At 49.3% G+C, this 27,894-nt stretch overlaps 1 protein-coding gene and 1 long non-coding RNA gene across 4 annotated transcripts; both read right to left on the bottom strand.

Annotated features, from left to right (window-relative positions):
• Positions 1 to 415: 415 nt before the first annotated feature.
• LOC310644715 lies at positions 416 to 5,150 on the bottom strand. The gene is made up of 3 exons (XR_014493359.1): positions 5,090 to 5,150; positions 4,061 to 4,236; positions 416 to 494 (listed from the first exon to the last, which is right to left on the bottom strand). It is a non-coding gene; the product is annotated as an uncharacterized lncRNA (long non-coding RNA).
• Positions 5,151 to 11,800: 6,650 nt separating this feature from the next.
• Positions 11,801 to 27,302, bottom strand: KPTN (kaptin, actin binding protein). Of its 3 annotated transcripts, XR_014493233.1 has the most exons (13): positions 26,945 to 27,302; positions 26,070 to 26,152; positions 23,404 to 23,488; positions 21,572 to 21,626; positions 19,384 to 19,459; positions 17,944 to 18,017; positions 16,425 to 16,534; positions 16,166 to 16,279; positions 15,665 to 15,746; positions 15,442 to 15,577; positions 13,643 to 13,852; positions 12,681 to 13,065; positions 11,801 to 12,555 (listed from the first exon to the last, which is right to left on the bottom strand). XR_014493233.1 is itself a non-coding variant. In XM_083368925.1 (12 exons), exons 1-12 carry the CDS (start codon positions 27,285 to 27,287, stop codon positions 12,940 to 12,942), a joined length of 1,494 nt encoding a protein of 497 aa, XP_083225051.1. In that variant the 5' UTR covers positions 27,288 to 27,302; the 3' UTR covers positions 12,577 to 12,939. The 3 variants fall into 3 exon arrangements, 2 of the variants coding, with proteins under 2 accessions (XP_083225051.1, XP_083225052.1); XM_083368925.1 differs by lacking the exon at positions 11,801 to 12,555 and having other exon boundaries at positions 12,577 to 13,065; XM_083368926.1 differs by lacking the exon at positions 11,801 to 12,555 and having other exon boundaries at positions 12,577 to 13,065; positions 26,070 to 26,169; positions 26,945 to 27,116.
• Positions 27,303 to 27,894: the final 592 nt, after the last annotated feature.

The raw sequence follows: 27,894 nt of genomic DNA, 5'->3' as shown, positions 1-27,894 counted from the left end.
TGGCAGTTGGCAGAGTTAGCCTGCAATACTGCATTCAAACCACTGGGAAGGAAGGAAGGAAGGAAGGAAGGAAGGAAGGAAGGAAGGAAGGAAGGAAGGAAGGAAGGAAGGGCACTTAGACTTATATACCGCTTCACAGTGCTTTACAGCCCTCTTTAAGCAGTTTGCAGAGTCAGCATGTTGCCCCCCAACAATCTGGGTCCTCATTTTACTGACCTCGGAAGGGTGGAAGACTGAGTCAACCTTAAGCCAGTCAGGATCGAACCATTGGCAGTTGGCAGAGTTAGCCTGCAATACTTTATTCTGACCACTGTACCACCCTGGCTGAGGGAAGTAAGTTTTGCCTAATGGAGAGAAGGTTTAGGGGAGACATGATAGTATCTTTTAATACTTGAAGAGCTGCCACATGAATCCATGTTCTCTGGCACATGCGGGTCAGACCATGTTGGTTTTGGCAGAAGTCTCCCATGGAGAACTGTCCAGCATTTCAGGAGCTGATGGGAGAAAGAAGCCTCTAGCCTTACTCGTTTCCAGGAAGGAGAAACCAGGACTTCTAGTTTCCAACATAAACATTCCTGTAATTAACATAATAGCCTCATTAAGTGTATCTGGGTGAAACACCAATTAAAAGATCCGGGAGTCTCGTTCAACCAGAGGACAACAATGGGTCTCGAATTAACATGTCTCCCCTTTCCGATTGAGGGTTTGCTACTTCTTAATAACTGCCTTAAGCTGCCTTCATGACTAACGCAGACACACACACACACACACACACACACACACACAGAGCGGCACATTTAGGGCTGGAAAGCCAGATGGTGTGTGTCCCAATGTTAAAGCTGCAACCGACTCTTTTGAGGAAGGAGAGCGGGTCTGGCAAGCAGATTTTGGACAGGTGTAGGAGACGAAAACATGGTCCAACAGGTTGGGGTCAAGGCAGACCTGTTTTAAGGGCCCGGCTGGAATTCTATTCGCTGGCTCCTGTCACCCCCTGATTGGTGGAAGTGAAGCTGCAGTACCACCCCACACCCAGCAAAAGGTGGGGGTGCTGTAGCGTATCCCAGAAGGGGCCTGCCATTCCCCTTTCTGGCTCTGAGCTCAGAGACAACAGCACTGAAAAGAAGCAAGTTATGACCGGTCCTCGCACTTATGACCATGCTTCCGACAAACAAGGTCATTGGGGGAAGCTGGATTCACTTAACCACCCTGTGATTCACTTAACAACTGCAGCAACTTGTTTAAGAACTGTGGCAAAAGAGGTTACAACGTTGGGCATGTCTCTTAACCGTCATGGTTAGCAACAGAAATTCTGGGCCTGAGTGTAGTCATAAGTCGAGGACAACCTGTATAAGCCCTTCTCCAAGAGCCTGAAAGAAACATCTCCATTGCTTTTTCACTTCAAGTAGGCTTATAGGATTCCCCCAGCCCCTAATAACCTGCCTCCAGGAGCAGCTCAAGACTTTTTGCTATCCTCCTCTTCCCCCCAAGATTTCTGACAGCCAAGGACCTGCCTCCTGATTGGCTGAGCACTGAGCCAATTCTAATCAGCATTGATTAGAACTCACCGTCTCCTGATGATTGGCTCAAAATCACCCAGTTGGCTTCCATGCCTAGATAGGACTAGGATTCACTAACACCTGGTGATTGGTCCAAAGTCACCCAGTTGGCTTCCATGCCTAGATAGGACTAGGATTCACTAACACCTGGTGATTGGTCCAAAGTCACCCAGCAGGCTTTCATGCCTAGATAGGACTAGGATTCACTAACACCTGGTGATTGGTCCAAAGTCACCCAGTTGGCTTCCATGCCTAGATAGGACTAGGATTCACTAACACCTGGTGATTGGTCCAAAGCAGGGGTCTTCAAACTTGGCCCTTTTATGACTTGTGGACTTCAACTCCCAGAATTCCTCTTCCAGGCATGCTGGCTGAGGAATTCTGGGAGTTGAAGTCCACAAGTCATAAAAGGGCCACGTTTGAAGACCCCTGGTCCAAAGTCATCCAGCAGGCTTTCATGCCTAAAATGGGATTAGAACTCACAGTCTCCTAGTGATTGGTCCAAAGTCACCCAGTTGGCTTTCAGGCGTAATGGCAGGACCAGAATTCACAGATTCCTGGTGACTGATCCAAAACCATCCACTCAGCTTTCATGCTTGAGATAGAACTAGAACTCCCAGCCTCTCAGTTTCTAGCCCAACATTTTCCCTACTACACAGAGCTGACTGTCTATTTCTGTTCTAGGAAAATCTTCTTCTTTTGGAAAATAATGCCCAGAGATCCTTCCAAGTGAGGGAAGAGAGCAGAGGTAATAAGTCAAACCGCTTCCTCTTGATGTTTAGAAGTTCTTGCTGATGGATGGGCCAAAAATAAATACTAAAGTTTATTCTGGCCTTCCGGAAGAAAAAGTCTTTAGATTACGAATATTTTCTTCTCCCTTTTTGGAAATACGTGGGGATTAGCACACGTCTGAATTACTGCAAACCGGCAAGGCAAGGGAGAAGATTAGTCAAAATTAAACAGATCTTTTCTCATTAATTCACAGGTCAATAAATGCAGGTCAATGAAGCCTGATTAGAGAGGGGTGGGATTTAATACCCCCTTGAGAGCTGTGTGTTCTGAGCAGGAGAAATGCACCTTATTCCTAAGACGAAGCACAGGTGAGGCTGGTCTTAGGTGTGCTCCCGAGGAGGTACCGGCATCCTATGCTAAGGGACGGTGGTGGGCTCCAATTTAACGGTCCTGGCCCACATCATCTCTACCGCTAGAAACTGTTGCTAGGGACATCCTTTGGGGTCCACCCACTTTACGCAGCCGGCACTCTTGCACACACGTCTGCGTATAATCAGTGTGCAAATAACATCAGCAATAGAAGCATTCCTACTCTGGGGGGAGTGTTTTTTCCAACTTGGCAAGCTGGAGAAAGATGGACTTCAATTCCCAGAATTTCCCCAGCCAGCATAACCATGAACTTAAAATATGCAGACATTAATTCCCATTGACCTAGACACGGAAGCCGGCTAGGTGAGTTTGGGCCAATCACCAGGAGACTGGGAGTCCTAGTCCGGCCTTAAGCATGGAAGCCAACTGGGTGAGTTTGGACCAATCACCAGGAGATGGTGACTTCTAGTCCTGCCTAAGCAAATGAAAACTGATTGGGTGACTTTGGGCCAGTCACTGGGACGTGGTGAATTCTAGTTCTGCCTTAGCCGTGAAAGCCAGTTTGGAGATATTGTAACCGGGGGAGGGGGAATATGACTTGAAATGGAGGTCTTCTTTGCAGCAGCCCCTCAAATATTGGACGACTGCTATCATGTCGCCCTTAGCTCTTCTTTTCTCTAAACTACACATGACCAGTTCCTGCAACCGTTCTTCGTATGCATTAAAAGAGATGCTAGTTCAGAACTACAGCTGTAGTAAGGTCAGAATTCCACTGTATATAAACAGATTTTAGACCAGAAGGTTTTCTTAGAGAAACTTAACTCATAGCCTCGCAGTTATCACCATGACAAAAATACAGCTTTAATCTGGACACCAGCCAGAATTGCCTCTTCTTTAGAGACTAGGATGGCAAATTGCAGTGCTGGGGGAGGGGAGGGCGGGGCTCTGGGAACTTCTGCATATTTAAATTTTAAAATATCATTTATGTATACGATGTTGCACCTGCAAAGATGTTATCCTATAAGAGGTTATAGGAATTAAAAGCAACAACAAAACAGAAAATCTGCATCCAGAATAGGCGACTCTGTTTGTTTCCTGGAGTTCCTCATTTTTTAATGAAATCTGTCCAAATACCCACAATTCAAGCTTTCTTTTTAAGGGTTTGCATTAACATTTGATAGACAGGTTACTTCAAACACAGGCATTTTGATTTGCAATTTTGTTAGGCTGTGCAGGTTTTTTCCTTTTTTCTTTTACTGAAACTTCACCCAAGCTAACGGGATCTCATTTCCATAAATACATGCATATTTGGACAGACCATTCCTTATTATAACCAGCGGTGTTATTTTTTTTAAAAAAATGAAATACCAATATTCGGAGAACGATGGATTTTGAATACGTACGGTTGGAAGATGCAAAATGGTGTAAGTTTGCATTCCAACAGGGGGGTTCGGCGACTCCGTTTCCCCCTTTCCCTCAGCCCCATATAAGTTTCTGCAGCCTCTCCAGGGCTCCATTTAATCTCGGCTGCAAGAGATAATATCGGACAGAATGTGCCTCCATGTCTCTTGCCTTTCAGCTGTGGAATAAGGTGGCAAATTAGATCAGAGGCAGCCCAGGGACAAATCAGTATACCAATTCATTCTGGGGTGCTGCCTATTCTCCTGGCCGAAGGTACTTGTACAGTTTATAGAAAGAGAGAAGCTGCAGGGCTTCTCAAAAGGGAGAATTTAGCAAGCCATAGGAGGGCAGATGGAGAAAGCATGGGGCTTTCGCTGGGGAAAGAATGGTGGTGGTGGGGGGGGTGTTTACAAAGACTGTACAACAGCAAGGTGGAGGGGGGAGGTAGGTGTCTTTTTTGATGGCAGAGAAAGGTGTGGAATATATTTCTTCAACATTTTGATGCTCGCGCATATCCATCTGTTTTTTTTTTTCTTTCCAGTAACAGATTGGGACTTGTTATTAGGATATCTGCCTCTCCGGGTATAAGGTAGCTGGTGCAAAATTACTCACACCTGGCAGGGTTTGGTTTCCCCCATTGGGTGCAGAAAGCATCTGAGCGTCTTCCCAGATACTTTGGAGGTCCGGATTTAGAAGTGAGTTTGAATGAGATTATCTCATCAAGTGGGTTGTGTCTTTATTATTTCATAAATAATTAGAGGCACTGAACATCTCTAATATGCCTTCCTCTCCTGTTTTCCCCACAACAATAACCCTGTGAGGTAGGTTGGGCTGAAGGAGTGATTGACCCAAAGTCACCCAGCTGGCTTTCATGCCTAAGGCAGAACTAGAACTCACCGACTCCTGGCGATTGGCCCAAAGTCACCCAGTCAGCTTTCATGCCTAAGGCGGGACAAGAACGCAATGTCTCCTGGTGATTGGCCCAAAGTCACCCAGCTGGCTTTCATGCCTGAGGCGGGACTAGAACTCACCGTCTCCTGGTGATTGGTCCAGAGTCTGATGCAGCCCAAATGGGGCAGAGATGAACATTCTGATCCCTGACACCATTTCTTGAGTTTAAGACAAATCTTTTTATTTCTGTTCCTCCTTTCCCCAGGCTCATACGTTGTATTGTACAGGGGGTCCTCAACTTACAACAGTCTGCTTAGTGGCTGTTCGCAGTTACAACGGCACAGAAAAAAGTGACCATTTTTCACACTTATGACGGTTGCAGCATCCCCATGGTCACGTAATTAAAATCCAGGACCTTGGCAACTGACTCATATTTACCATAATTGCAGTGTCCTGGGGGGGGGGGTGTCATGTGATCCCCTTTTGCAACCTCCTGACAAGCAAAGTCAATGGGGAAGCCAGATTCACTTAACAACCTTGTTACTAATTTAACAACTGCAGTGATTCACTTGACAACTGTGGTAAGAAGGGTCATAAAGTGGGGCAAAATTCACTTAACCACTGTCTCTCTTAGCAACAGAAATTTGGGGCTCAGTTGTAGTCGTAAGTCAAGGACTACCTGTAATCAGATTCGCTATGAGATCCAAGTAGCGGAAGTCCCAAGACTGGCATACAGATAGTCTTTGACTTTATGACCACAACTGGGAGCAGAATTTCCACTGCTAAGCAAGACAAGTGGTCACGTCAGTCATGCCCCAAATTACGACCTGTTTCTCCATGGTTGTTAAGCCAATCCCTGCAGGCATTAACTGAATCATGCGGTCGTTAAGCGAATCTGGCTTCCCGCATTGACTTGATTTATCAGAAGCTGGCTGGGAAGGTCATGAAAGGCGATCACATGACCCCGGGATACTGCAACCGTCATGAATACATGCCAGTTTCCAAGCATCCCAATTCTGTTCATGTGATCATGGGGATGTTGCGACCGTCATAGGTGTGAGGACTGGTTGTAGGTCGCTTTCCCAATGCTGTTGTAACTTTGAATGGATGCTAAAAGAATGGTTGTAAGTTGAGGACTCCCTGTATATCATATCCATCTAGAAAAGCAGGCACAGGTCAGAATGGGACAACTCGCCGCAGGACAATTGAACAATTCTGTGGAATGATTTAAAATAAATAAAAAAATACATATTTTAATTTTTGCCATTCACGTTTCATCCTGTCCCTCCTTTGGCATCCTTCCCTTAATGATTCTATTCCACTATTTCTTTGATATTAGTGTGACTCTTGTCCCGTGGCAAGGTATCCTGTGGTGAGCTGGCCGTGACGAGTTGGCCGTGCTGAATTGTCCTAGACCCGGCACAGATTGCTTCTGAATTTTGACCATCTCCATCCTCATTCCACCCCCACCCCCGTGCAATCATGCCATCTCAGCACATAGATGCCACTTCTCATCCCTGCGAACAGCAGACATGCTCCTTTGGCCCTAAATCATAAATACTCTGGAGTAAACAACCAGCGACACTTGTTCCTCGGTTCTCTTAAGGCTTCTTAGACATTAGCAAAAAAAAAAACCAAAAAACTACAAGGCGACGATTCAACAACCGTCGCTTTTCGTGGAGCCCAGCCAAGGGAGCAGCCTGAGAACATCTGGCGACGCATGCAGATGTAATCATCTACCCAGGATAGAGAAACAAAGGAGAACAAAGGCTAAATTTCCCCCTGCCTAAGCCGTACATGAAATATTAACCGATCATTAAAAGATTAAAACCAGTCCGGCGCCGTGGCCTCGCTGCCAGATTTTGGCTGTGAAAAAATGGACCTGCCCGAAAGGGCTTAACTTCTTCCAGGTCCTCTCCAGGAAGCGCTCAAGGCATTTACGGGAGGTGCCCCATCTAAGCCTCCCCAGACATTTTTAGCCTGCCCTTCCTTCTTCCTACAGGCGGGCATCGACGTGGCGCGGAGCTCCGCTAACCATCAGCATCAATTTGGCTTGGAGTTTCCATGGGCTTGGCCCGGTGGGGGGTCCAAAATACAGGTAGTTCTCAACTTACAACTATTCGTTTAGTGACCGAAGTTACAACCGTGCTGACTTACGACCCGTCCTCCCACTTATGTCCATTGCAGCCTCTCCCGCAGTCATGTGATCAAAATTCAGGCCCTTGGCAACCGGCATGTATTTATAACCGTTGCACTGACCCCAGAGTCACGAGCTTCCTAGCAGGCTTCTGTCAAGCAAAGTCAATGGGCCAAACCGGGTTAAGCCAGGTTTGCTTAAGAAATGTGTGAGTCGCTTAACGAGTGCTTAACAATCACGGCAGAGAGGCTGTAAAGTTGGACACGACTCAAGTTAACGGCCAACTCGTTTACCAACAGAAATACTGGTCTCAGATGTAAGTCTTACGTCGTAAGGATCACCTGTATAGGATGACCGTTCAGGCTGTGGGACACCCCCACCACCGGCTCCGGCAGCACAAGCTTCCTTAATATGGAGTGTTTCCTGGGGACTTTGTGTGCCCAACCTTGAAGCTCAGCTTGTTCCAACTCTTTTTTTATTCTGCACTTTGGAATCCAACGGCAGGCATATCCTTCTGCCGAGCCTGGAATCTGGGCACCCTGATGCCAAGATGGGCAATTGAGATTTAAAAAAAAAATACAAATCCCAACGCCGGGAATTTGGATGGAAGATACTTGAGACATAAAAGACACAGGTTGCTATTCTAAAATCTCAAAAGCACCTCCCCCCATGCCACCAAGCTCTTCCAGAGACCCATGTTTGCAACTTTTTTTGGGGGGGTGGGGTGGGGGAGGATTTGAACCCTCTGCCAATTCCCAGATGCAGCTATTTCCCTTAATGCTTGCTGGCCAGAGATCAACCTTCCTCCCTTCCCCCCCCCCCGGGGCCCCAGGATCGCTCATTCATTTGCCCGCCCTGCCCATCCCATTGATGCACGGTGAATCATAAAACATTTCGAGATGGACGGGTGGCTAGGGCTGAACACGCATCCCCCCACACCCACACACACATCCCACCCCCCCGTACAGAGGGAGAGGTGGGAAACGAGCTTCTGGGCACCTCGGAAGTTGTGTCTATAGCAACTGTCCTAGCCCAACGGATGGGAGACACCCAGGGAGACGAGAGGAGACGGTGAAAAATAAGGAGAAAAGGAAGGTTGGGGCTGCTTGCGCCTTTGGGCTGGTTCTTTCCCGGGGAGGGGAGGGGGGCAGCCCTCTTGTTTCCCATCCTCCTCTTTATAAAAATCTAGCTGCCTCTCGGTCCTAACGGGCTAACAATTCCTCGATGGCGTCAAAGCCATCTGCCTCCCTCCCTCGGTCCGCTCTACACTCCCCCCCCCCCGCCGCCGCCGCTGTTAGCCAGGGTGGGGATCCCCCAGCAGGAGGAGACGGAGGGAGCCCCGGGGGTGCCCCAGCCCCGGCTGGAGAGGTGGGGGTCGGTGAGGAACCCCAACAAGGCTGGAGAAGATCGGGCTGGCAGCAAGCGGCGGGGCTGGGGTGGAGGAGTGCCAAGGAAGCGGAGCGCGGGCGGGGAGGGCGCCCCAACAGCCAGCCCCGGGAAGTGGGATCGGGGCCCCCCTCGCCACCCACCCAAATAGCTGCGACCACCACCTACCTTCCAAGCCCCTTCCTCCTCCTCCGTGATGGCTGAGCCGAGCCAGGTCACTTCCTAGCCATGCGGACCGCCCGGTGGATGGCTAAGGCGGGGCGGCCGGCAAGGCGGGAGGGGGACCCCAGGACAGGAGCCCCGGGAGAGCGGCCGCTGGCAGAGAAGCGGCCCCAGCCAGCCAGCCAGCCCGCCGCCCGCCCGCGTGCCTCGCTCGCAGCCGAGAGAGCCCGCCTCTGGGGGAGGCGGCGAGGGCTGGAGGGAGGGAGGGAGGGGCTGCCTGGAGGAGGAGGAAGAGGAGGAGGAGGAAGGCTGGGCGGCGGGGAAGGGGACCCCTGGGAGGGTCTGTGGAGGGAGCCAGCGGGCCCCCCCCAACGCCAGTCACTGACCAAATTGAAGCGGGAACAAGCAAAAGGTGGGGGGACTACAAGCCCCATCATCTCCAGTAGCGAGAGGCTGAATCTATGAGGCCGGGGGGGGGGTGTCCTCGGATAACGGCTACCCAAAAGCTGCCGGGTCCCGAATGCCTTGGAAAGAGAGGCGCGACCCAAAGGGTTAATCCCCCACTTGGCCCTCCGAGACGCGCAATCTCGCCCAGAGGAGGGAGAGCCGTTTCAGCACCGGGCAACGGTGGACAGCTCCCCGACTCGGCATTTTCTTTCCTGCCCTGAAATTGGCCGATTTTATATTTCTTTCCAAGTTCATTCAGGGGAAGAAGAAGGGAAGAAGAAAAAAAAACAGGCCAAAAGGTTGCAGTCTGACCCCAAACTGGATGCAGGACTTGATCCCAGATCAAATGCTAGCTCACTTCTCCCCCAGGATAAATTATTAGATTTTTATCCTGCCTTTTATTACCTCTAGAGGTAACTCAAGGGACCGGACGTTCCTAATACAAGTGGTCCCCGACTTACAGCCATAACGGAGGCCCACACTGGTCGTAAAATGAGACCTTTGTTAAGGGAGTTTTGTCTTATCTTACAACCTTTCCGGTTGCAATGGTTAAGGGAATCCCTGCAGCTGTGAAGTTAGTAACACGGTTAAGTTCTTCCCCACTGACTTTGCTGGTCAGAAGCTGGCCAGAGGGGGGGAATCACATGGCCCTGGGACGCTGCAACTGTCGTAAGTATGAGTTCAGATGCCAAGTGTCCGACTTTTGCTCACGTGACCAGGGGGGGATGCCGCAACGGTTGTAAGTGTGAAAAAGAGTCATGTCACTTTTTCTGTTCTAAAATGGGGTTTTTGTGTAGATACATTCCTTCCAGATAGGACTGATATTCTGGAATTATTACCTATGCCCCATAATGGCTAGAAATTCCACGAATTGGACCCATGTATTTGGAAGACCAAAACATGGAGAACTCTTGTCTTGGGCAAAGGACTGGATACGGGAGAAACCATGAATCTCTTGGAAGTTCGTCAAGAGCAGGAAACTGCATTCCCTTAGAAGGGAAACACACAATCCTCAATATAGGACAGGGGTAGGCAACCTTGGCTCTTTTATGACTCGTGGACTTCAACTCCCAGAATTCCTGAGCCAGCATGGGGGAACTATGGTCCCCTCATGACTCGTGGACTTCAACTCCCAGAATTCCTGAGTCAGCATAGCTGAGCCAAGGTTCCCTACCCCTGATTATAGGACATCCTCGACTCGTGATTGTAATTAAGCCTGGAATTTTTATGTCGTGCTGGTCGTTAAGTGGGTCACCTGACCACGGCCAATGTTGTGACTCTTGCAGGGGTTAAGCGAAGGTGGGGTTTGTCAAAGCGATCCATTATACCCAGAAACTGCAGGACCCTGCAAATGGCGGTCCAGGCAAGCTGGTTGCCAGGCGCCCACAATGCGATGTGGCAATAGGGGTGCGCATAGGTCTGTGCAGCTGTTGGAATTTCAAAATAGGGTGGTATCTTATGGGGAGGGGAAAGGAAGGCTCGCCGCAACTTCAAACGGTTGTTAAGCGAGGACTACCTCTGTAGGGCTTTCCCTGCTTCTGATGAAATGTCTTAAAACTGAGGGAGAATCCACCGCCTCTTGAGGCAGGCAGATCCCTCCCGAAGCAACTCAAGACGCTTTCTCCGTTATTTACCTAGTCCTGTCGATCTGCAATCTCCATTCTTGGCTTTTCCGGCTGCTTTCAAGAGCCAGCGTGATCCCCTCCTCCATTTTTCTGCAGGAACAGCTGTTCAGCACCAGCAGACTATCCTCACAGATCCCTTAATCTCTTTACCGAGATCAACGTGCCGGGTCTCTTTCAAGGCTTCCTCAGGAGGAGCGGTTTCGTAGACTCCCTGGCCATCTTGAGGGCCAAGGCCTTTTCTGCAAGGGGGAAACCCTGCCGCTCGCTTCCTGCGGCTTGAAGAAGCTGGCCGGGATACAGATCAGCAGAACCTGGATCCAGCCCCCTCAAATTTTATTCCTGGATGTCAACAGCCTGAGGCACGCACGCGCGCGCACACACACACACCTCCGTCCCCATGAGCCACTCTGTTGTGACTTATGCAAGGAACTCTGACTTCACCTCCTTCACAGTCGGCAAGTGATTTCCCTGGCCTTAGGCCGAGGCGTCTGAATGGCACACCCTTCCTACAGGTGAATACAACCGCACCTTGTGTGCCGGGGAGACGGCCGTGTGGCTTCCTGACCTGACGAGGGCACGGCTCCAGTTCTCCCCCCCCCCATTTTCCCAGCAGGCTTAAGAAACCACAAACCCCTTCCTAATTGCAATGCTGCACACTTCATCTATCCTCTTTCTCCCGAGCCATCTGTTCTGATTTGCCAGCAAATTCTGGAACAGAGACAGCTTTATCGCCATGCGGAGAAGGAGGGGGAGGAGAGGAGGGGGGAGGAAGAGGAGAGGAGGGAGGAGAGGAGGGGGGAGGAGGAGAGGAGGAGGAGGAGGAGAGGAGGGGGAGGAGCTTGGTTGTTTTCTTGCAGATCTTTCATGACCCAACTAGGTAACAACATCAGTGTTAGAATAGAGTGGGGTTTGTGGAGAGGAGGAGGAGGAAAGCCAGAATCTGGAGATGTTGGTGTGGGGAAGAGCAATGGCACCCCACAGCCTCCTCCATTAGCCCCAGACACCATCTAAACGTACAAGGCAGAGTGCTCAACTGACAGGCGCTTGTAGCCTCAAATCTGAAGGAGGTCGTTGACTCCCAAGCCCATGGGGCTGCCTCTTCCTTCCAAAGGGTCAAAGAGAGAAGTACCTCAGCAGTTGCTGCTCCTGGCCCCAGGGCTGAAAGAAGAGGCTCCTTCCTTTATTAAAAACTCTGCCCGGACAAAAAGCCCGGATAACAGAATAGCAGAGTTGGAAGGGACCTGGGAGGTCATCTAGTCCAATCCCCTGCTCAAGCAGAAGACCACATAACATTTCAGACAAATGCCTGTCCAGTCTCTTCTTGAAAACCTGCAGTGATGGAGCACCCACAACGTCTGGAGGCAAGTTGTTCCACGGGTTAATTGCTCCGACTTTCAGGAAATTCCTCCTTAGTTCTAGCTCGATTCAAAAACATCCGACGCGCCCAAGCAAGAACTGGGTTCGAGTCACTGCCAGGGTAGATCAGATACATCTTGTGAGCTGATATTGGCATCCAATGGCTTTCTGCTGGATTCCTTCCTTTTCCAGAGTTATCGGCTTAGGAGGGGACAAATGAGGGGGGGGGAAGCCATGAGTAAAGAAGGGGGTAAGGGAGAAGCGATTCTGTGGGGCAAATGTCTCAGGCTTCAGATGGCAAAAAGGGGACTCGGGGCAGTCCAAGGCCTGGAGCGATGCGCTTCCTTGCCTCTTATTATCACCCTTTGATACTTTCCTTCCGTTCCGTTGGAAGACGAAGGGGCCTTGGCCCTCAGAAGCCAGGTGGACAGAAAGGACGCTGAGTTCTAGTAACTTAGGAGCAGTATCCGTCTTGGCGTTCCAGACACCCATCCTGACAGAGAGAAGACCCCACTCATCATACAATTTTTTATTTTATATTTATGATGGGCGCAGTCATTCGGAGTAGCCACCACCACCCCCTCCCTTGGAGGCACATCGAAAAAAAAGTTACTCAACTTTGCTGGCCACGGAGCACTTCCTGTATTGGAGGCACGTCCCCTTTCCGGTCTGCAGTTATGCCAGTAAAGTGACATGGGGAGGGGCTGGTGTTCTCCCTGCCCTTCACAGCCGCTGATTTAAACTTCCACGCTCCTTCTGGGACCCTGCAGAAGGCCAGGAGAATCCTTCGGATTCCGCTCCCGATTCCATTTCCTCATTTCTTGGGGATGAAAAGAGCAGGGGAGATGGCCCAGCCAGCCTCTCACGCTCTGGGTCCTTAGCCATCCGTATCCTCAACCCTGGAATCTGGGTCCTGCACAGAAACATTCAGATGGGATGCCCGGCTTGTCGCTTCTAACCGGAGGCGTTCTAGAAGGCACTGGAGGACGTCCGTCAGGCTGTGCTGTATGGAGGGGGAGGGGGGGAAAGCAGTTAAAGGAAATGAAAAATGAAACGGGACTAGAACGGGGGTCCCCAACCTCCTATGGGCCATGGCCCACTAGCAAGCGTGGCCTATTGGCCACCGGGACGCGTGAGGGTCTGGCCAGTGCGCGGCCGTGCACTCATCCCCAACTCTCACTAGCTTTGCCTTGAGCGTCGCACGGCACCCACATCACGTAAATGCTAGCGTTGCCGCGAGCATTGTGTGGGCACTCGCATCGTGCAAACGCTAGCATCGCCGCGTCACGCGGCACTCGCATCGCATAAATGCCAACGTTGCTGCATGGCGTAAACGCCAGCGTCACCGTAAGCTGTGCGTGCGCTCACGGTTCCGTTTGCGGGGTGCACATGCGCGCATAAAGGCGCCTGCCTCCCCGTTTCCTTCCCCAGAAAGGCTGGAAAACTCTGGGAGCAGAAGTTGTGCAGGACAGCTATGTGTAACGTGAACAACGAATGTTCTGGTAAATGTTGGTTCTGCCTATTGGGTGGGCTTTGCTGAAGGTGCCTCTCTTACCCATGTCTTCTCCTAGCACACCAACCTGGAGTACGTGCAAGCCCTTCAGACACACCACGGCCAGTTCACAGAGGCCATCGCAGGTCAGGTCTACGTAGTCCATGGATAACAGAGGGCTGGGGAAGCTACGCTGCCAGAGCAGATGGAAATCTCCACGAGGCTGTTGCAAACAGCGGCGTCTCGCTGTGCTCGCCACCCCCGTGTTCTCAGCCCGATATTTGTAGCATAAAAGCTCCTAGAAGACAAAGGAGGTTGCGTAATGAAGTGGAAAATAAAATCAGCAGAGAGCTCTAGAATCTCAGTACTCTTAAAAACCAAGTTTCTATCCCTCGTGGTTGTGGAAGTGAAAAAGGATACATTTTCAGCTGTTGGCATCCTCTCAAGACAAAAGACATTTGTAGCATAAAAGCTCCTAGAAGACCAAGGGGTTTGCATAATGCTGCTAAGTAGGGAATGAAAAATAAAATCAACATAGATCTCTAGAATCTCAGTACCCTTAAAAACCAAGCTTCTATCCCTCATGGTTGTGGAAGCGAAAAGCTTTTGGCATCTGATCTTCTCACGTCAAGGAATCATGGCAGCCAGTAGACTGGATTTCCTTTTAAATCGCAGTTTCTCAATCTTGGCGGTCTTTGAAAGCTATAGACCACAATACAGGTCGTCTTCGACGTACGACCACAATTAAATCCAAAATTTCTGTCGCTAAGTGAGACAGTTATTGTGAGTTTTGCTCCGTTTTAACCTTTGTTGCTACCGTTAAGTGAATCGATGCCCTTGCTAAGTTAGCAACAGGGTTAAGTGACCTCTGCATTGACTCTGCTTATCAGAAAGTCGCAAAAGGGGATCGCATGGCTCTAGGACACCGCAGCCATCGTAAATACGAGTCAAGCATCTGACACCAGACCCTTGTGATGGCTGCCCTCTCCCAGGGTCATGTGATCAGGGGGGCCGAGGAGATGTTGCGAGGGTCGTCAAGTGTTAAAAACGGTCGTAACTCACTTTTCTTCGTGATGTCGTAACTTTGAACCATCGCTAAACAAACCGTTGTAAGCTGAGGACTGCCTGTATTTGAAATGCTGAATTGCTAGCTATAGTAAACTTAAAGATCACCGCAGACGGGGACTGCAGCCAAGAAATTAAAAGATGCTTGCTCCTGGGGAGGAAAGCCACGGCAAATCTAGACAGCACACTAAAAAGCAGAGACATCACCCTGTCAACAAAGGTGCATATAGTCAATGCTATGGTCTTCTCAGTTGCAATGTATGGCTGTGAAAGCTGGACCATAAGAAAGGCTGAGCGCCGAACAATGGAGGCCTTTGAACTCTGGTGCTGGAGAAGACTCCTGCGAGTCCCTTGGGCTGCAAGGCGATCAAACAGGTCAGTCCTAGAGGAGATCAACCCTGACTGCTCTTTAGAAGGCCAGATCCTGAAGCTAAAACTCAAATCCTTTGGCCACCTAATGAGAAGGAAGGACTCACTGGAGAAGAGCCCAATGCTGGGAAAGGTTGAGGGCAATAGAAGAAGGGGACGACAGAGAATGAGGTGGCTGGATGGAGTCACTGAAGCAGAAGGCGTGAGCTTAAATGGACTCCAGAAGATGGTAGAGGACAGGAAGGCCTGGAGGAACGTTGTCCATGGGGTCGCGATGGGTCGGACACGACTTCGCAACTAACAACAGCAGCAAACTTAAATCCACTGATGTTTTTCCCCCAAAAAACCCCTTCCAATTATCTATGAAAATGCTTTCCGACGTAATTTAAGAGGGGGGGGGGAAACCCGACAGCCACACCTTGGCCGCGAGGACGGGCCTGGCCAACCTCTTACCTGCCCGTAGGTGCCCAGGAGGATCTCAGGCTGGCTATCAAAGTCAACGTCTGTCACCAGGGCACAGAGCACGCTGTCGTACTGGTCGCTCAGGGGCAGGACCACTTGGTCCTCCAGACCACTGTGTAGCACGTTCCTAGAAGGGACAAGGAAAATGAGCTCTCAAGTAAGCAGAGGGGGTGGGTGGGCGAGAGAGATTTCCCGCTTCGCTTCCTTTACTCACCGGTAGACCACCGAGAGTTCGAGAGTGCTGGTTACGAGGACGCTGTAGCTTGGAGGGTTGGGATCGGGGCTACCTGGGGGAGCTGCAAAAGATCACAAAGCAGAGAAGTTGGGATGAGTTAAGGCGGTGCTTGTCAGCCTGAGCAACTTGAAGAGGGGGTGGACTTCAACTCCCAGAATTCCCCAGCCAGCCATGCTGGTTGGGGAATTCTGGGAGGTAGAAGTCCACCCCTCTTCAAGTTGCCAAGGTGGAGAAAGACTGAGATAAGGGTTTACATCAGGGGTCTACAAACGTGGCCCTTTTATGACTTGTGGACTTCCAACTCCCAGAATTCCTCAGCCAGTACGGCTGGCTGGGGAATTCTGGGAGGCTGAAGTCCACCCCTCTTCCAGTTGCTCAGGCTGAGAAGCACTGCAGACCCCTGGTTTACATGGTTCCTATGGCCGCCAAGGGGGAGACCCTCCTTCTCAGCGCCCATTTCCCGTTCCCTTCCGATCTCACCTTTCGAAGACGCAGCCCCAGAGGTGCCATCCGGCTGGCTGGCGCTTGGCAGAGCAAAAACCAGGACCTTGGAGACGGGGCCATCTTGTTGGATGCTCCAGCTCTGCAGCACCGCTTCGCTCCAGAAGGAGAGAAGGGTCACCAGTCAATCAATCCAACCGTCCCTCGCTTACTAGGCTTGCAGTCCGAGCCTTGAGGAAGACCCGGCGGTCAGCCCCGGAAGAAGAGGGCGGGGGTGGGGGGGAGAAGGGGATCTTACCTCGCTTGGCTGGTTCAACCTGAGCGACCCGGATGTAGCCGCTCTGGCAGCCAAAAGCAGTAATCCGCTGCCCCGAATTGGGAATGTTGTAGACGTCAAGCCAGAGCACACTGCAAAGCAGGAAGGATCGTGAGAGAAAGGTTGGGGGGAGGGGAGGGAGGGGGGCAGGGAGGGAGACAAAGGGAAAGAAAAAGGGATGGAGAAAAAAGGGAAGGAGGAAGGGAAGGAGGAAATTGGGAATGAGGAGGGAGGAAAATGGGACACACTAATCCAGAGTAGGCAACCCTGGTGCTTTCCTGACTCGTGGACTTCAACTCCCACAATTCCTGAGCCAGCTGGCTCAGGAATTCTGGGAGTTGAAGTCCACGAGCCATAAAAGAGCCAAGATTGCCTATCTCTCCACTAATCTATGGTTTAATTAACAAACCACAATGGCCGGTTTCACCCAAGACAGCAAACTAAATCCAATAAGCCACGTTATGGCTTGGCAAATCAGATTTGTATGCTCCAAATTAAACTACCCTTGTTTTCCCGAAAGCAAGGCCTACCCTGAAAATAAGCCATAGCTTGATTTTTTTTCGGGGGGTGGGCCTAATATAAGCCCTACCCCAAAAATAAGCCCTAGTTTTGGGGCGAGGCACACACCTAAAAATCAAGTCACGGCTGGGGTGGAGATGTGGAGCTGCTGCCCCACCTGCCCCGCACCCACTTACCTTGCAGCCAGACCTCTCCTTGCCGGCCCACTTCTTCTGAGGCCTCTTCTGCAGCCAGGCCTGCATTTCTCAGTCACAGGGCTTTCCAAGAGGCCTCTGTAGCCTCCCGGAAAGCCCTGTAGCCCTCAGCAGCCGAGCATCAAGCTATGGATTGAATCCATAGCTCGGTACTCAGCTGCAGAGGCCTTCCAGAAAGGCCTGACTGCAAAATGCAGCCCCGAATACAGCTGCAGAACTTCGGCCCCAGAAAAAGTGGACCGGCTGGGTGGGGCTGTTGGTGCCGGAGGTGAGTATAAAAGACACCCCCCAAAATAAAAACTGGTGCCTCTTTTGGAGGCAAAAAAAAAATTAAGACCCGGTCTTATTTTCAGGGAAACATGGTATATCTCCACCTGGGAGCAAAAGAGATAACTACAACGCAGGGTTATTGTAAGAAGTAGCAGCAGGGTTGTGTGGACTGCTCACTTTCCTTCCCAGGTGAGAATACACACACCTAGCAAGATGCAGATATTTATAAAGGATACAGTAAAGTAGCCCTAGAGTAACCTCTTGGCAAGATAGGAGGCAAATAAATGTAGCAAATAAATAAATATAGCTGGTGAGAAAAACAATAGGATGATGATGAAATAAATATAGCTGCGCTCTCTCTTTAAAAAGTATAGAGATATATATTCCTATGTGTATTTGTATTTGCGTGTGTGTATAGCTATGTATGTGTATATGCATAACAAGTCCCGACCTGCGGCCTCTTCCCAAATGCCATTCTGCCTCCACCTCACACCTTAACAACAAACCGGGTTGCCTACTTGCTTGGCAGTTCCTTGAGCTCTGGAAAGAGATTCTCGACCGGCTGCTCCTCAAATTGATGGAGCTCTTCATTCTGCAAAAAATAAACAAACAATAAATTAAAAAAATAAATAAGGGACAGGCAGTCCTCAGCTTATGGCCACAATTGAGCCCACCCTTTCTGTTGCTCAGCGAGACATTTAAGGGAGCTTTGCCCCATTTTGCAGCCTTTCTTGCCACCCTCGTTAAGCGAATCATTACGGTTGGTGAGTCGCCCGGTTGTTAAGTGAATCTGGCATCCCCCGTTGAATTTGTCAGAAGGTCGCAAAAGGGGAATCCCGTGACCTTGGGACACAGCAACTGTCATAAAACGGAGTCAGTTACCAAGGGTCTGGATTTTGAGAACGGGACCACGGATGTAAGTGCAAAAAAGGGTCCTAAGGCACTTTTTTCCACTGCCGTTGTAACTTTGAACGGTCACTAAATAAGCGGTCGTAAGTCTGGGACTAGCTGTCTCTGCAAGATGACCTTTCCGTTCTGAAGACTTCATCGGAGATTTGTAATCACAATGACCGAAAGCTTCCCCAGTTACTTGCCCCTCGCTCAGCTCAAACCGAAAAAATTGTAAAAACCATTGTTGTTGTTGTTTTGTTTTTAACTTTTAAGAAGAGCTTTAATTCAACCTTTTGGGCGCCAGGGACCACTTCTGTGGAGGGAGGTTTTCCCACAGACCGGAGGGGGCCTGGTTTTGTGTGCTGCCTGCAACCCACGGATGGGGCTTTCCTTGTTTGTGCAGACCGGCTGCTGGCATGCCGCGGCCCGGTACCGGTTCACGGACCAGGGGGTTGGGGAACGCTGCTTTAATTCACTACAAAGCCATTTGACCAGGGGAAAAAATAAAGAGTGTCATGAGAGACGATGGAACGAAAGAAAGAAAAAGGGGAGAGGGAAGGGCCTTGCAGAAGAAGGCTGGGGTTTCTTTGGGGAAAAAAAGGACCCAAAGGAAAACTCCAGAGCGGCTAGAACGGTGGCGGCGAACCTATGGCACGCTTGCCAGAGGCAGTACCCAGAGCCGTCTCTGTGGGCACGCACGCCGTCCCCCCAGCCCTGCCTCCCCCCGCGGTCCCATCCTCAACAGCAGCGTCCCCAGAGGAGAGTCGCCCCCAGGGGCGGAGCGGCCCAGCCAAGCACACGGCAGCTGGGCAGCAGGGACAAGACTCCACCCTGGCGCCCCGTCGCACGCAGATGATGCTGCGGGACGCGGATTAAGGGCGTGTCCACCATGGCACTGCAGGGCCGCCTGAGCGATCTGCGGCAGGCCGTGGAGGCAGTGGGTGGCCCGGCAGGTGGGGCAGGGCGGAGCGGCCAGGGCGGTCGGTTTTTGGGCACTCGGTCTCTAAAAGGTTCGCCATCCCTGGTCTAGAAGGCCCAGAGAAGCAAAGTCCAACTGGAGGCCTCACCTCTTTGTAAAGATGAATGGCGGGATCGTTTCCACTCAGAAGGAAGACGGTCTCTGGCCGATCGGCAACCTGGACTCTGCACCAACCAAAGAGGCAGGTCAAAGATGTCCGTTTTGAAACAGAAACACCACCACCACGAGAATTCATCCATGTTCAAACACAAGGTACGACCGCAACCGAGCCCAACATTTCTGTTGTTCGGTGAGACCTTTGTTAAGGAAGTTTGGCCCCGTTTTCATGAGACCTTTCTTTGCCCAAGCGGTCAAGTGAATCACTGCGGTTGTTAAGTGAGTCACACGGTTGTTAAGTGAATCTGGCTTCCCCTCCGACTTGGCTTGACGGAAGGTCGCAAAGGGGGATGAGGTGACAACAGGGGGGGGCTGCGACTGGCAAAAATGTAAGTCCCCTGCCAAACGGCTGAATTTTGATCACATGACCACCCGGGATGCTGCAACGGTCAGAAGGTGTGAAAAATGTCACAAGTCCATTTTTTTTTCAGTGCCCTTGTGGCTTTGAATTGAACTGTGGTTAAGTCTAGGGCTGCCTACACAAAATCAGAAGGTCCATTTAAGGCAATGTTCCACAACCAAGGAAACCATTTTTTTGTGATTCCATGCCAGCCTGTGATCCCCGTAGCTGAGTCTGGGGAATCAGAGGAGGAGAAGGAGGGGCCTGCAGAGCCACCAGTCGGAGGAAGGCTCTGATGAGCTCCAGGACTTACACTCTGATGAAGAGCCTGGCTGCTCGGCTCCTGCTCAGGCTGAGACCCAGCTGTGCTGGGAAGCTGAGTCAGACTCACAGCTGGAAGACCTCAGAGAAGCTCGTAAACACAGACAGGTCACACGAGTAGGACGGAGGGAGGCAATGGGGAGACTCCAAGGGAGAAGGAGAAAGCAGTGAGAAACCACGCCTTGGGGGGGTTGCATAACAAAAAGGGAATGTGTGGGCAGGGCTGGTTGCTGGAGGCAACTGTTTGCAAAGAACTTCAGTGTCAAGAGATCGTGGTCTGTTTATTTTGCCTGTGAGTTATTTCCTGTTTGACTCATGCTCCGTTTTGCTTTTGGACAAGGTGTCCATTGGAAAAGTGTTCTGTTGCTTTTGTTTTTCTGGGACAATTATCAGGTCTGTAACTCAGACAAAAAGGGTTTATTTTTCCAGTCTACTGTTAAAAGAGGGGTTGTCTTTGTGAAGTAACAAGGACGTACGTAGGCTGGGACAGAACACTGTTAGAGTTCAAAGCTCAGCATCTACAACTAAGTGTTGCCAAAGGCTGAGTTAGGGGCATCTATCTGAGGTTGGCTGTGGGTCAAAACACGGGACAGGGGCCGGTTTAGGAGTCCTGCTCTCTCGCCAGCTCAACTCAAATGGAGGCGGAGCAAAGAAAAAAAGAGAAAGAAGTCATTCTCCCGTCTTTCCGATCAGATCGTCGTCTCTTCTTGAGTGCGGAAGTGTCTCAGAGGAGAGGTGGCTACAGTAGTGAGTGACTCACCATGAGGGATGAGTAGGACTGGCTCATCGAAGAGTTTAATCATAGTAACAACTTTGGAGATGCGGTGCACCTCCGACTATTTTAATTTAGAAGAGGTGTACTCGTCAGCTGGGTGGAGAACTGGAGCATGCTGACTGCAGTTGACAGCCACTAGCTCAGAAAGGGAAGCAGACAAATATAGAAAGCGTATGTTTTCCCTGAATTATTAGTCATGACAGCCTTACGCCATCTCCAGGTTCATGGACATCATTCGCTGGGGAACAACCAATTTTCTTTCTTCCTTTCTTTTTCTTTTCTTTCTTCTTTCTTTCCTCCCTCCCTCCCTCGTCCTGCACTCTCCTTCCTTCCTTCTTCCTTCCATTCCTATGTCCTCCCCTCCCTCCCTTGTTCTGGCTTCTTCTTCTTTTCATTCCCATTTCCTTCCTTCCTCCCTCCCCCCCCTTGTCCTGCATTCTCCTTCCTTTTCCTGTTTTCTTCCTTCGTTCTCCTGCCTTCTCCTTCCTCCTCCCATTCCCATTTCCTCCCTCCCTCCTGCCCTTCCTCCCTTCTCTGTCCTTCCTTCTTCACCTTTCCCAAAAGGCAAGTAAAACCCCGACGACGTGTGGAATTTCTGCACGGATACGACCGCATTAACTTCCCGCGGGGGAAGGTGGCTAATGGGGAAGGCAAAAGGTCTGCTCGCTTTGTGGAGGTACGTACTCTGCGTGGTACAGCTGGAAAGGTGTGAACTGTAATTCCAGGTTCAGGCAGCTTTCTGTGAAGGACAAAAAGGTACAAAATGAACATGTGTAAGAGCCCGTGAGAAAGAGGCATGATTCTCAAACTAAGAGGTAGACAGGTCGTCCTTGACTTGCGACCATTCGCTGAGTGACCATTCAAAGTCACAGCAGCACTGAAAAAGTGACTTACAACCAGTCCCCGCGCCTACGACTGTCTCGGCATTCCTTACAGTCGTGTGATCAAAATTCAGGTGCTTGACAAGTGGCCTGTATTGTCAAGGGTCGAAGCGTCCCTATTGTGGCCCCAACCCCCGCGCCTGTCCTGACTGAGGAAGAGGACTCTGAGGATGATGGGGAGGAACTGGCAAGGCCTCCTTCTCCGGGGCCCTCCTCTCTGGCAAGGCCTCCATCTCCATCCGAAGACCGAGAGGAGCAGCCTGGGAGTAGCCAGGCTGGGATGGAGCTCGAGCAGCTGCAGCAAATACAGTCTAGTGAAGATGACTCATGGCTAGACCCTCGAGAAAGACGCAGGGCCAAGCATTTGCAGCAACGTAGGATGAGTAGGAGGGCCAGGGAGTAGCTGAGTCATTGAGCCACACCCCATAAGGTACAAAAGGGGGTGTGGCTGCTCTCAGAACTTTGTGACGAACAATTTAATTCAACACTGCTTCTGGTCACATCTGTCGGATTTCTCTACCTGTGTGAACCCTGGTCTGGATTTTGTGACTATGCTTCTTCATCTCTGATTTTGGTTTGTTTGCCTGGATTTTCTTGGACTTACTTGTTGGCAGTTATCTCATGTCAGCGAACGTTTGAGATAACTAGCTTATTTTTGGCTGACTGTGGGTAGCTTGCTTCCAAGACTTTATCGGACAGCAATTATATTGTGGTATAAAGACTTAACCCTTTTGATTACTACCTGCTTGTCTGTTTGTTTGTACCTTGAGCGAGGGGGAACAGAACAGTCCCAGGGTCGCTTGGCTGCCATCGGGGACCTTCCCAAGCGCCTTCCAGGAAGCCAGACTCACTCAATGACCATCTGATTCATTACCAACAGCAGGGATTTGCTTAATCGTGGTTCAAAAGGTCATAAAACCAAGTCCGGCTCACTTAACAACTGCCTTGCTTAGCAACGGAAATCCACGTCCCAATTGTGCTTTATAAGGTTTCACATTTGGGGATTAGGAAAGTGTCTGGGAGAGAGATGATATCCTCAAACTGCACCATCAAGGACTGAGTGTTACCCCAGCTAGGTACAATTTCTGAGATATTCTTTTAAAAAAATATACCCAGACAATTGTCAGCAAAAGGAGCCATTACCTTGATTGCAAGGTAAAAAGCGTCACATGCTGGTTCTTGTAGTCATCGTGGTTTCTATTGGTCGGTGCAACTATCTTAAGTGTCTCTTTTTATTTTTTTATTTTAATTCCATTTATATCCCGCCCTTCTCCGAAGACTCAGGGCGGCTTACAAGCTTAGCAGTAGCCTTCATTCTATGTATATGCCTGCTTATTAGGGCTTTCACACACACCCCAAGCGGCATTATTACAAAGTCAGCTTAATTGCCCCCAACAATCTGGGTCCTCATTCCTCTCGGAAAAGCAGCAGCCACAGGGAATCAATTCTTTTAAAAAGTCATAATTTTTTTATAACAAGAAGACATTTGTCCCAGGAGCAACGGCATGAATGTTCTCGCTATTTTTCTTATATCCAGCTCTCAAAAGGCTCTCCAGAAAACCCCGAAGTGGCCAGGGAAGCAGAAACAAGACAAAAGATGGCATCGGAGAACAGAGTTGGGCAGAGAAAACTCACGTGCAATAGAATCCAGATTATATTCAGAGCCGGGCTCATAGTCGCAATAAATATTAAGGAAGGGGCTGGCTTTGTCTCCAGAATCCTGAAAAGGAAAAATAAGGCCATTAAAAAAAATGCTGCCAATCATCCCATCCCTCCCAGTTGCTAAGCAATAGCAAGAAGAGGCAGAATAGCCAGTAATAGTCAACTGGGAATATGAAGGACAGGGGATACTGCCCAAAAAGAAGAATCCAGCCCCGTTGAGACATAGAAAAGCATTGATCTCAACAGAGTGTCCTCTGTCTAGATCTTAATCTGTTTAAAGCAGCCTTGTCTGTATGTATGGAGGTCCCCTTCAATTTATGCAAATGAAAAATCCAGACAAATCCATGGATTGAAGGAACCCAAAGTCAGCTCTGGCCATTACATAGCTTTCAGTAATTATGCTTCATTAGCTATCAACCTACACTTGCAAAAAACGGAAAGAACAAACTAAGCTTGCATCGATGCTGACAGATTTCAGCTTTATTCATGGAAGTCAGATCAAGCATCATTCCAGTTTGCACAGCTGCCCTCTGCAGTTTTAAACGGTTAGTTTCTGGGTTGCTAAGAATAAAGCTCTGAATTGCTCAGATGTACCAGAGACCATAGAGGCAGAATAGTCTGGGGTCATTAGGCATAGGTTTAAAAAGTATACAATACAGGTGGTCCTTGATTTACAGCCATTTGTTTAGTGACTGTTCAAAGTTACGGCACTGAAAAAAGTGACTTCTGACCATTTTTCACACTTACAACTGTTGCAGCATCCCCGCTGTGGGAAATAAAAATATAGCCTCTTACTCATTAAGTAAGATAAGTCCCACGGCAATGATTTAAACCAAAGCTTTAACTCAAACCGTTTCATAATATAAACGGAAAATTTGTAATCTGCTAAGCTAGTACATTACAAAATTGCAAAGTAAGATAGATTTACATGTATATTTGTGTTAGGCTTATGGTGATAGCCTACAATGTTGGGCTGAAAATATATTAACCATGATGTTATGTCTTTAAGATGTTAATTGGCCAATGGGTGTGTAAGCGTTCTCATGGCCATAAGAGGAAGCTAGGAACGTAGCTTCTCTCTCTCTGAATTCACTGCTCTCTACTATTACTGTTTTTGCTCTGTTTTGCTGTACTATCGGTTTACTACTGTGATAAACCGGAACTGTGTATTGACCTCTGGACCGGTAAGAAGACTTTGTATTTTGGATTACTCCTTGGACTGTTGCTATTGTGTATGACCTGGACTGTTTATTTTTGACCGTGCATTTTTGTTCTTACACCACCTCAAAGTAAAGTATTTTTTGCTTTCACAAATCAGTGTACTCTTGTGGTTACTGTGTGACTCTTACTGCTCTCAGTACCCTTCCTTGTCTGTGCAACTCCTTGGTAGCACAAGGAGACCTCTGCACAACAATTCATAACACTTTGGAACACAAACATTGTAACCGTGGGAAAAGAGGAACTTAAAGTAACTGATGGATGAAGGTTTCAGCTGTACACGGATGTATGCGGAAACCGCTGGCCAGCACAAAAGGACCAGGAACTGATTTTGCAAAATAATGATTATATGTGGGTGGTCATTGGGAGAAAGATATAAAGATGTTAGCTCAAGAGTAGCTCGGGGCCACTGGCCTATAGCTGTCCTTTTGGAATCTGCTATGCCATATGATCCTCTTTGCAATGGGTTATTAATGTAAGTGATGTTGTGTTGTTATGCTTGCTATGTTCCAAATTATTAGCAAAATAAACCTCTGAATCTTAAAAGTAAGAATTATTGTTTTGTGTTGCTGTCTCTTGTCTTTTACACTGGGTTTTTCCACGACACCGTGATCATGTGATCAAAATTTGGACACTTGGCAACTGGCATGTTTTTGAGACAGTTGCAGGGTCACGTGATGACCTTCTGCGACTTTCAGACAGGCAAAGTCAACAGGGGAGCCAAATTCACTTAACAGCCGCGTTACTAACTTAACAACCACAAGGATTCACTTAACAAGGAAGGTGGCAAGGAAGGTTATAAAATGCGTCCAAACTCACTTAGCAACTGTCCAGCTTAGCAATGGAAATCTGGGGATCAAATGTGTCGTAAGTCAAGGACTAGCTGTATTTACAATTCTTGGGGAGAGGGAAATAAAGATGAACTGAACAAAACAACCAGGATAAGCAGAAAACAGGGATCTATTTCTCGCTCTGTTCTGTGTGAGCAGAGCTAAATAGTAATTGAGTAGGAGACCCCTGGAAATCCCAAGGCTGTAAGCAGACTGAAAAGCTGAAAAACATCTCAGGATGGAATCAAATGACTTCCCTGCTGCTGTCAATAAAATTATATAGCTATACCCTGAAAGCAGCAGAATTAAATCTAAATTCAAAGAAAATATGGTTCCGTAGAAAGCTTTTTGCTGAAGTGCAACTTTACAAGGATCTATAAGGTACCTAATAAGAACAGCTGCTCGGTAGCACAGTTTTGTGACCAAATCCAGAGCAAAAAATGAATTCGAACAGCAGCAAAGAAAATATTTGATTTTTGCAGCCGGCAACCTTTCTGCCAAAAACACTGCATTCCTTAAATGAACATAACAAACATAGGCGCATAGTGAAACAAATTGCAAGAAAAACAATGAATGAAATGACCTGCCTACCTTAATGAAGGTTATTCCCACGACAAGGCCTCTTTTGGGAGGTGGTTTGTTGAAAGTATCAATAGAAACAATCTCAGCATCAACTGGGGAAAAAAAAGAGCTACTTATGTTATGCAATCATACCGAAGATCACAGAAAGAAAATCGTCTCCTCTTGCAGGGAGCACAGGGCTGCATTTTATAAATGTAAACCGTTTGTAATGTAAATTACATAAGAAACGTAAATCATTTCTAACTTGGAATCTCCTTCATAGAGGGAATCCTCGACCACAGGACCACAATCGAGCCCAAAATTTCTGTTGCTAAGTGAGGAATTTGTTAAGTGAGTTTGGCCCCATTTTACGGCCTTTCTGGCCACTGTTGCTAAGTGAATCACTGCAGTTGTTAAGTTAATAACATGGTTGCTAAGTGAATCTGGCAGCCCCATTGACTTTGCGTGTCAGAAGGTCACCAAAGCTAATCACATGATCCCGGGACACGGCAACCGTCATAAACATGAGCCCGTTGACAAGTGTCTGAATTTTGATCCTGGGAAGGATGCAACGGTTGTTAAGTGGGAAAAATGGTCACAAGTCACTTTTTTCCAGTGCCCTTGTAAGTTCAAATGGTCACTAAACGAACTAATCAACTTTGTTCCTCTTCTCTTTGCCCTCTTTCCAGAATCTCAACATCTTTTTTTACAATACGGTAACCAGAACTGGATGCAGTATTTCCAAGGGTGGCCTTACCCAACTATTAGAAAGTGGTATTAAGACTTCACGTGACCGTGATTCTATCCCCTCTGTTAATGCAGCAGGGAAGGCCGGGCACCAGTCCCCAGCCTCTCCCCTAACCCCCCCCCCATGACCAGGACAGCCCCCCCACCCCCAGCCTTACCTGGGATGTAGGTGAACTGCACCTCCCTGGCCACCGGCCGCAGATTCCGCCTCATGTCTTGGTAGCGGAAATAAGTGACTTTCCCTTTGAGGGTGGCCGCCAGGAGCCCCCCCGGGCCTTCCCCGGGTGCCCCCCCCAGCCCAGCCGCGACCTCTGGGCCCCATTGGGAGAACAGCTCTCCTCCCCCGGCTTCCTCCGCCCCAGCCCCCGCTGCGGGCCCCTCTCGCCCTCGCCCACCCCCCCGAGCCGCCCCCGGCAAGGCCGCCAGCCCGTAGACGTTGCTTTGGGAGGAGAAGCGGGTGAAGCTGTCCTCCAGGAAGGGGCAGCTGCGGGGAGGCTCCATCCCGACTCAGGCACCGCTGAGGGCAGCCCCGTCCTCCATGTCTTCTCCCCGGGACGCGACGGCTAGAGGGGGGCTTTCAACGTCGGCAGTCGCGCCGCGGGTGACGCCTCCGGGAGGGCGGGGCGCCGTGGAATATGCGCGTTGGGTGACAGCAGGGCGAGCCTGGAGGCAAGGCGGTGACGTCATCCACAGCTAGGCTGGAAGGTTTGAGTAGCTTTTTGGCTTGGACTCCAGGCTAAATTGAAATTGTTTAACGGTGCAGGCTTCCTCTTTCCCCGTTTAAGACATTGCCTAGTTTCCCTCTTCGGCTGTGGGTTTTGTAAGAGACCTATGGTGACCTCAAATTGACTTTTTAGAAAGACGGGGCTTTTTCTTAAAAAAGAAAAGGGTGGGAGGAGAACAACAGCATCGTGAGAAATTGTTAGACTCAACGTACTTGAAAAAGCTTTTTTGCCATTTCAAAAGGTCTCGACAAACACAGGATTTTGTAATCCATTAAAATTGCTCACGTGCTTGTAATTTAACTAATGCCTGTCTTAAGTTACCGATCTTCTCCTCGCCGTACCCCAATTTAAAACCCACATTGGCCATTGTGTCTCTTTAATAA

The sequence above is a fragment of the Vipera ursinii genome (assembly GCF_947247035.1).
Source record: "Vipera ursinii genome assembly, chromosome: 9".
NCBI classification, from domain to species: domain Eukaryota; kingdom Metazoa; phylum Chordata; class Lepidosauria; order Squamata; family Viperidae; genus Vipera; species Vipera ursinii.
This window is presented reverse-complemented; position numbering and strand designations above follow the sequence as displayed.